Genomic DNA, 9,590 nt, shown 5'->3' with positions numbered 1-9,590 from the left:
GGACAGACACGAGCCTACCCAGGGAAGGATCTGGATACGACCACTCATGTGTGTCGAGAGTATCTCACGAGCTGACGAGTGCAACGCGAAGGACAGTAGGTGTATAGACTAGGGGGTTAGTCCCTAGATAAGGCAACTTAGCGGTTGGCACAGCCTATACACTGAACATTTACAAATTAGAATTACAATTTTGTGGTCGACATGTTTATGTACCTTCACCGCTGAATATGATTTGGATCAACAAACTGAAAGCAACTGAAGAAAACTCAAAATTGTAAACAACGTGAAATATCGTCAGAAGGTGGCCAATATAGGAACATGGCCAAAACTGGAGCGCTTCCCCTATGTCGACTAAATTGTCTGCAACTGCAGCACTAAACGCACAACAGCGCTGCTTCGAAATAGCCGGAGAACAGGCTTGCCCCGGAGGAGGGGCGAAGAAAGATAAGACGTCAAAGTGAAATTTTAATCTCCGCCTGCATTGTTTACATCACGCCAATCTTCACTTTTTTCGTGTGCAGAGTCGGCACTGCAGGAACATCTGGAATCTCAAATAATTTAATTGGTTTCCCGAATATCATCAATTTAATTCATTATTATTTATAAATTGGCAGGTGAGAAATGTGTTATCTACTTTATTACGCTTAATTTATTCTCTAAATTTGTTACGAAAGCTGTAAAATATTATCAAGTTTGTAGACTAACAATATTAGCTATTATTAGATTACCACTAGACGACATTCGGCTTCTTTATATGTGGAGAATAAATTTAGACTTATTGTACGTCACGTAATATGAATTAACTCTCTTCGATTGTCGATTTTTGCATAGCAATAATGCCAAGAACCGGTGTCTTCCTGGCGCTCCTATTGGGAGCGATAGTGGCTGGTTCCTTAGCTGCCACAACACACAAGCACACCCATCACCCATCTGGCGGTGCCAAGGAACGAATGGAGGATGGAAGCTTTGCCCCTCGCGATGCCCATCACATGGAAGGGGATGAACATCATTCCGAATTCGACCATGAAGCCATTTTGGGTAGTGTAAAGGAAGCGGAAGAATTTGATTCACTCTCACCGGAGGAATCGAAGCGACGGTTGGCGCTGTTGGTGGTCAAAATGGATCTCAATTCGGACGGATTTATCGACCGACACGAATTGAAGGCTTGGATTCTGAGGTCGTTCAAGAGTTTGCTCGAGGAAGAAGCTGCCGATCGGTTTGAGGATATAGATCAGAATAATGACGAGGTGATTACGTGGGAGGAATACTATGCCGATACATACGGTATGGAGAATGAGGATGAAGACGCCGAACAGATGGAATTGGATCCTCATAAAGAAGAGGAGAGAAAATTGATGGTCGATGATAAAGAGATGTTCGAAGCTGCCGATAGCAATAAGGATGGAAAGTTGGATTTGAACGAGTTTGTCCAGTTTATGTCGCCGGAGGAATTCCCGCAAATGTTTGCTGTCGTTCTGAAGCAAACGTTACGCAATAAGGACGCTAATAAGGATGGAAAGATAGACTTCCAGGAGTACGCGGCCGAGCATTCCAGAGATCACGACAGGGACTGGTTGATAACGGAGAAGGAGCGGTTCGATCTTGATTTCGACAGGGACGGGGACGGTTATTTGAATGGAAACGAAATTCTGTCTTGGATTCTTCCTAGCAATGAGTGAGTTGTGAATTTAATGATAGATGCTGAGCATTACTGTATATTTTTGGATAATTTCATTTTTAGAGAGGTAGCTGAAGACGAAGTGGCTCATCTGTTTGTATCGGCCGATGAAGATCATGATGAACGTCTGTCGTACGAAGAAATTATCAACAAATACGACATCTTTGTAGGTAGCGAAGCAACCGATTACGGAGATCATCTGCATAATATTCACCATTTCGATGATGAGTTGTAAAACATCCCTCTGGTCATTAACTTTCTTTTAACATTGTTTTATTCGAGATCGAATTTTTATTTTAACTATCTCTGCAAAGCTCTAGTCTTTTAGTGACCGGTATTTTAAATTGTTAGTTATATAATCCAAACGATCGCTAATTGCCATGATAAGTTAAGATTATATTTTGGATGACATTACATTTAGGAGCAAAAACACAATCTGGGCACAAAATGGCAGCATTTTTCTTTATTAATACCAAATAATTCGTTATTCTCTTATCCGTGGGAATCTTAAGATTAATACAAACCAAACTTGTCCTTATTTATGCATTTATTGACATTAGTTTTTTTAGAAGTGTATAATTCATACAAAATGTTTAGTACGAAAACAGGTATGTATTGTGAAATAAACATCATCTAAACAAAATTATTCTTATTTTTTCGCGAAGATATGAGTACTCCTGCCTTCGCACTGCATCGAATCTAGGACACATTTTCACACCTCGGACAGCGAGGGGATGTTGCGTGTCCGAACTAGTACTTCCTGAAGCAACCGTGACCAGATGGGAATTGCGTTAGGTGGAAGTTTACCTCTCCGTGCTTTCTGTTCACCCAGGTCGAGAGAATCGCTATTAGCCTATGAGGCCATCTACCGTTCTCAGCCGTGTCCCGTTCCTGTTGCCACTTGGCCATTGTCTCTGCGCTCACCATTTTCCGTACTCTTCTGGTTTACTTCTGCTTGCAGCACTCACTGTTCTCCACTAGAGTGATGCCAATAGGGGTCATTCCGGCGGTAACGCATACTGCTTCCGACCAGATGGTTCTGTACGCACTCACGACTCGCATAGCCATGAGCCGGATCGTACTGTTCAACTTGACGTGATTCCCTGCTGCAACCCAGGCTAGATGTTTGTACCACAGTAGATATACTTGCACAATAAGGCAACCGACCCAACGACGAGCAAGCGAGCCCTCTCCTTCTTCTGGAAGTGAGAGTCCCCAAGCGAGCCCTCTGTCGACGGTAACCAAGGCAACCACCGAGTACCGATCACCAAATACCAGCAGCCTACTACGATCGAGAACTTGGCACGGAAAGCCCTCTTATTTGAATAAGTAGCGCAATCCAGCCAAATCTCGAGTAGGATGATGCCCAGTTACGACAGCCAGAAGACGCATTTCAAGTGCCCTCCTATCGACAAATTTCATCTACGACATTCTTCACGTTAAGGACGGGCATCTCCCTTCGCACTGCCTCGAACCTTGGACAGTCGAAGACCACATGCTCCGGCGTTTCATCCACGTTGCCACACTTCGGACAGAGGAGTGACGTTGCGTATCCTATCCGATGCAAGTATTTCCTGAAGCAGCCGTGGTCAGACAGGTGAAAGTTGACTTATCCATGTTTTCTGTTCACCTAGGTCGAAATAATCGGTATTAGTCTATGTGTCCACCTACCGTTCTCCGGCGTGTGCTACTCCTGTTGCCACTTAACCAACGACTCAACTCACCACTTCCCGTACTCTTCCGGCTTCTCTTCGCTTGTAGCACTCACTGTCCTCCGCCAGGGTGATGCCGATAGGGATCATTCCAGCAATAACGCATACTGCTTCCGATGAGATGGTTCTGTTCGCACTCACGAATCGCATGGCCATGAGTCGAAGCGTACTGCTTAGTTTTCTTCGTTTCCAGCACTGCAAAACAGGCAGCCAGAAGACGCCTCATGCTACTGCTGGGACCAGAGGTGTTCGGCATGATTCTAGCTATCGCAGTGATAGCCTTCGAAGCCTTCTCACAGGCATATTTGACGTGGCTGTTGAAGATTAGCCGGTCATCGATCATCACTCCCAGGTATTTCAACCCGCGCTTCGAGACTAAAGCGTGTTTCCCGACGGTGATTGCTGCCCGCTGCACCGATCTATAGTTACTGACCAATAGCACTTCCGTTTTGTGATGGGCTATCTGTAGTTTCGCTCCTTGCATCCAGTTACCAATCATGACGATCGCCTCGGTCGCCAACATTTCCAGGTCTTCCAGCGTCTCACCTGTTACCGTCAAGATGACGTCGTCCGCAAAGCCAACGATCTCAACTCCTTTGGGCAGCTTCAGCGTTAGCACGCCGTTGTAAATCCCGTCCTAAACCGTTGGACCAAGGATGGAGCCTTGTGCAACTCCTGCTGTGATCGTAATCGATGTCTGTCTAGTAGACCAGAACCCGCTCCTGGAAGTAGCTCCTCAGGATCCTGCACAGGCAGTCTGGGACCCGCATTCTATGCAGCGCTTCGGCGATGGCCTTCACCTGTAAGCTGGACGCCGTCATTTGGCTCCAGTTGCCTCCTCATGCTCGTGTCACATGCTCTCACTATCGTTTCTGTTAGCCCGTCCGCGTTCAGATCCCGGGCCCCTGTCCATACCGAGAACTTCAACGCAAAGACTTGTGGAAAGCCTTCGTCTTCCACTTCCGGTTACAAGTTATCGTCCTCGGTACCAGCGACGGACTGCCTTCGTTGGACAGCCTCACTTCCAGCTTTGCTAGAATTTCCAGCAGACTGTACCCTCTTGCGTTGGAACATCTGCTTCCCCAATCCACTGTGATTGCATTCAAACTCGACCGTCGATAAGTTCGGACGTACCTTTATTTGGCTCCGCGTTTTTAATTGGCGCGATTTTTTTTTTTTTTTTTTTTTTTTTTTTACCTTCTGTGATTCAGTTATTTTTACTTGCATATATCATGGTTTGCGAAATGTGTGCTTGCGACACTTCTGTCGACTCGATCATGTGGACGTGTGCAGGTTGCCCAAGAATGTTCCACGCTACCTGCATTGGGGTAACTGTACAACTCACTTCGCAGGAAGGACAGGAAGGTATCGGACTTTACATCTTACATACTACCATGCTGCGAGTCCTGTCAAGAGCTTTTACAGGCAAAACTCGATTTTAAAAGCATTGCTGAACAGCAAAAATCGATCGAAAAGCAACTGAATGGCAATGCGGAGGTGATGCACCGGCTCACGTTTCAACAAGAAAAACCGAATCTCGTTCATGAAGCGATCGATGGCATAGAAATTTTGCTGACTAGTATGAAAAATGAGTTGGCCGCAATTAATAAAAGTAACAGTTTAGCAGGCAGTGTCGTTGCCATAAAAAACCACATTACCTCGCTACTTGATACTGCAACGATGTCAACAAAGGAGAATGTTAATGTGGCGGTCAAATCAGTGACGTCAGAGCTATCAACTGACCTACGTAACTTAAATGATGAGGTTAGCCAGCTCACCCAGCTCTCTTTAGATACCGCGGCAAGTTGCACAATGCAAACAAATTCAATGTTGGAGCTTGAAATACTCGATGAGGTGAAGGTCTGCCAACATAGCACACCATACTGCATGGCTACCATCTTCTCCCGACTTACACCCCAGTTTGGAGGTAGAATTGAACAAGGAAAAGGACGCTGATAGCTCCGGGTGGCGTCTTATAGGTACGAGGAGAGTATGGAAGGCCGATTGGTCTGAATACGATGCGCGGAAATTAAGACGTTCGAATCAGCAAAAACAGGCTGATAATGCAAAAAGGCGACGCAAGCGACAAAGCAGAAGGTATCAAAACATCAACAACTTTAGCTTACGAAATCACCGCAACAATCACAACAACAATAACAACAACAATCGGAGGATAATTTTCGGCTTCAACAATAACCACGGCGACAATAATTACAATAGATCCAATTTGCTCCCCACTGATCGAGAGCTTCTAACTGTGGCAAAGGATCGCTTCTCCAAACCTCCGGTTAACTATACACTGTCGATGCGATTTGAAAAAGGTGAAATATTAAACCCTTACCCGGTCAGCGGTACTGCGAATTCACATTGGCTGGCTAACCCCTCTACATCGACCGAAGCGTGTCTATGTAGACATTCGTGTTTTCGTCGAAATTGACGCTCTCTCCAGAGGAAGTAGATGACAACAGTGTTGCAGAACCGACCGATTTTCAAGATTTGACGACCTCTCCGGATCAAGAAGAAGAGGTAATTAATTTTAATAGTTTTAAGTGTTCATAACATCGCAATGTACAAATGAAAGCAAGGAGCTACTCGTCTATTGCCAAAATTTTAACAGAATGAAAAGTGCTTTCAAAGTGAACGAAATTTATAAACAAGTATCAGCATGCAATTTTAGCAACGGAAACCAGCTGGGATGCTGGAGTAAAGAACGAAGAAGTTTTCGGTGATCGATTCAATGTTTTTAGGGATGATCGTGATAAAATGTTATCCAACAAAAAAAGTGGTGGTGGTGTCATAGTAGCAGTTAGTGTTGACTATGAATCTGAACAAATATCATCTTGTAAGTGTAAGTAGTTTGATCACGTTTGGGTCAAATGTTTCATAGGAGATCAAGTTCATATTTTTGCGACAGTATATTTTCCTCCAGAATATGCAAAGCAAGATTCATACGAAATTTTTTTTAAACTAGCTGAAAATATTATTTCGAAATGTGAGGCGGAAGCAAATGTTCACATATACGGAGATTTTAACCAACGCTCAGTGAATTTTATTGTTGATGACGACAACGAATCTTTGTTGATACCGATTATAGGAGAAAATGAAACACTTCGTACTCTGTTCGACAAAAGTGCAGAAATTGGACTCAACCAAATAAATCACATAAAAAATCAAAATAACTGCCTACTTAGATTTGTTATTCACTAATATGACTGATGATTTCTGGGTATCAGAGTCACCCACCCCTCTTTGGAAAAACGAAGTGTTCCACACTGCTATTGAATACTCCATATTCATACCGTTCCGATTCAAATTTCGGACGATTCAAATTTCGGACACTTTCATTTTTAATTAAATATTACATCCAGTTAGAAACAAAGTAATAATGTTAGATGATCGTGGAGGGCACTAGTCAAAAAAATTTAAAATTTACAAGACATGTGGATCATATTCGACCGAGATAATCAACTTTTAAAAGTGTCCGAAATTCGAGTTTAAGTGTCCGAAATTTGAATCGGCACGGTACATGAAAAAACGGTAACGTTTGATAACAATTTATCTGAAACATACTTCGACTTTCATAAAGCAAACTATGTACTTCTCAAAGAAAAATTAGCCTGTATTGACTGGCAAACTACAATACGTAATCTTGACATAGAACAGGCAGTGGACACATTTTATCAAATTATTTATAAAATTCTGCAACAGACGGTACCCTTGAAGCAGAGGAAACCCACAAAGTCCAAGACACCAGTTTGGTACAATAAAAAGGTTATCAATCTTAAAAATAGGAAACAGAAAGCACATAAGATTTATAAAAGAAATCATAGTGAAGAAAATCTTACATTTTATCTAGAAGTCTGCGATCAACTGAATGAAGAAATGAAAAATGCATATGAAGAACATAATACCAAGGTAGAAAATAATATTAAAACAGATCCAAAATCATTTTTTAACTATGTTAAAGAGAGACAAAAATCGAAGAACTTTCCTTCTAAAATGCAGTTAGATAACAGAACCGGGAACACATCTGGTGAGATCAGTAATTTATTTGCGGACTTTTTTCAGAACATTTACACAACTCATGACGAGAATGATCGCGATTATGAATATTTTTCATACCTTCCGGAGCCAATGACGGATATTACAGTTAACAATTTATCCCTCAAAGAAATCTTGCATGCTCTTGAGTCCTTGGATACGTCAAAAGGCGCTGGTCCAGATGGTTTACCACCTATTCTTCTAAAAACACTTTCAAATGAATTAGTAAAGCCTTTATTTTGGTTGTTTAATTCATCGTTAAACGCCAGTATGCTGCCTCCAATTTGGAAGGAATCTTTTTTAATCCCTATTTTTAAAAACGGGAAAAAATCGGATATCACAAACTATCGCGGGATTGCTATATTATCTACTATTCCTAAACTTTTCGAGTCCATCATTAATGCCAACATATTTTCCCAAGTTAAATCTCTCATTACTAGTAAACAACATGGATTTGTTAAAGGTCGATCTACAGCCACTAATTTGATACATTTTGTAACATATGCTTTAAATGTAATGGATAAGGGAAATTACGTAGAAACATTATATACTGATTTCAGTAAAGCATTCGATATAGTGGATATACCACTGTTGATTTTCAAGTTGTCCAAGTTAGGTTTTAATACTAGGCTACTGCAATGGATCGAGTCATACTTGTCAAGGAGAATGCAAAGAGTAAGATTTGAAGGAAAATTGTCGTCTGTCGTTCATGTAACATCTGGTGTGCCACAAGGTTCGCATCTTGGTCCACTACTATTCATCTTATTTGTCAATGATATAGAATACATTTTGAAGCTGCTTCATGTTTCAATATATGCAGACGACATGAAACTTTTCATGGAAATATCTAAAGCATCTGATATGCAGCTATTTCAACAAGAAGTTGACATTTTTTACACTTGGTGTAAGAAGAATTTATTAGAGATTAACGTTAGTAAATGTAATTCTATATCGTTTACAAGAAAGCATGCCATAGTAAATGACACAATTTCCCTTGGTGAGAAAACAGTTGAAAGGTGTAATCAAGTAAGGGACTTAGGCATTATTCTCGACTCTAAGTTGTCATTTGTTGATCACTACAATAACATTATATATAAAGCAAGTAACATGCTAGGGTTTATCAAAAGATTTAGTCTGCACTTCAATGATCCTTACACTATTAAAACATTGTATGTGGCCTATGTGAGACCTCTTCTTGAATACTGTAGCGTAGTGTGGGCTCCGTATCAGGATACATATATAAACCGCATTGAGTCTGTTCAAAAACAGTTTTTGTTGTTTGCCCTTCGAAAATTAGGTTGGACGAGATTACCACTTCCATCTTATGAATCGCGATGTTTGTTAATAAGTTTAGATGGACTGAAAAAACGAAGAGACTTTGCCATGGTAACATTTATAAACGATGTTATTGCTCAAAGAGTTAATGTTCCGGAAATTTTAGAAAATATAAATTTTTATGCTCCCACTCGCTCTCTGAGGATTAGTAATTTGTTTTACATTAACAATCAAAGAACAAACTATGCTAAAAATGGGCCTTTGAATAGAATTATGACCTGCTATAACGCATATTCCCAATCAATTGATGTAACAATGAATAAAATAACACTAAAAAAGCATTCTTTTCAAGGTTAGCCAGGCAATAATATTTAAGACATAGTTAATAAGCATTCATTGTAATTGGTCTACGATTGATTGACGACATCACCGTTTACACGTTGGAGAGGTGGGGGACTTGTCACGTGGGACAAGCTATATGCATAAGGCACAGACAAAACGTGACATACTTAATGCTACATGCTACTTTCAGTGGATTTGATACAGCGTAGGGCCTTTCGGATTTTCCCAAATGTTTCTTTGCACAAAGTTTCACGCAACCTTTGCTTCTAAAATAAACGACCGTGTCTTGTGTTATTCCACATAAAGTTTGAGTAAATTGTGACCGAAAAGTGTGGTGCGTCGTTTGTTTAGATCAACGGCCGCGTTAAATATAGGGAAAATACCCCAATACTCCTTTTTAGATCTGTATTCTTTTACCTTGTGAACGCTGCAGAAAAAAAAACAATTCTACACAAATGCTTGTTTTATTGATTTGATTGTTTATTGGTTGATTCCAACATTTATTTTCTTTATTTTCTTAGGTTTAAATTTCAAACACATGA

The 9,590-nt window shown here is 41.0% G+C and overlaps 1 protein-coding gene across 1 annotated transcript; it reads left to right on the top strand.

Moving 5' to 3' along the window:
* The first annotated feature begins 474 nt into the window (after positions 1-474).
* Positions 475-2,249, top strand: LOC135706640 (reticulocalbin-2). The gene is made up of 3 exons (XM_065228284.1): positions 475-614; positions 832-1,675; positions 1,742-2,249. Exons 2-3 carry the CDS (start codon positions 837-839, stop codon positions 1,911-1,913), a joined length of 1,011 nt encoding a protein of 336 aa, XP_065084356.1. The 5' UTR covers positions 475-614; positions 832-836; the 3' UTR covers positions 1,914-2,249.
* Positions 2,250-9,590: the final 7,341 nt, after the last annotated feature.

The sequence above is a fragment of the Ochlerotatus camptorhynchus genome, unplaced genomic scaffold (genome assembly GCF_037179485.1).
Source record: "Ochlerotatus camptorhynchus isolate MF236.1 unplaced genomic scaffold, CSIRO-AGI_Acam_v1.1 ptg000284l, whole genome shotgun sequence".
Classification (NCBI taxonomy): domain Eukaryota; kingdom Metazoa; phylum Arthropoda; class Insecta; order Diptera; family Culicidae; genus Ochlerotatus; species Ochlerotatus camptorhynchus.
The sequence above is the reverse complement of the archived record's forward strand: the minus strand, read 5'-3'. Positions and strand labels throughout refer to the sequence as shown.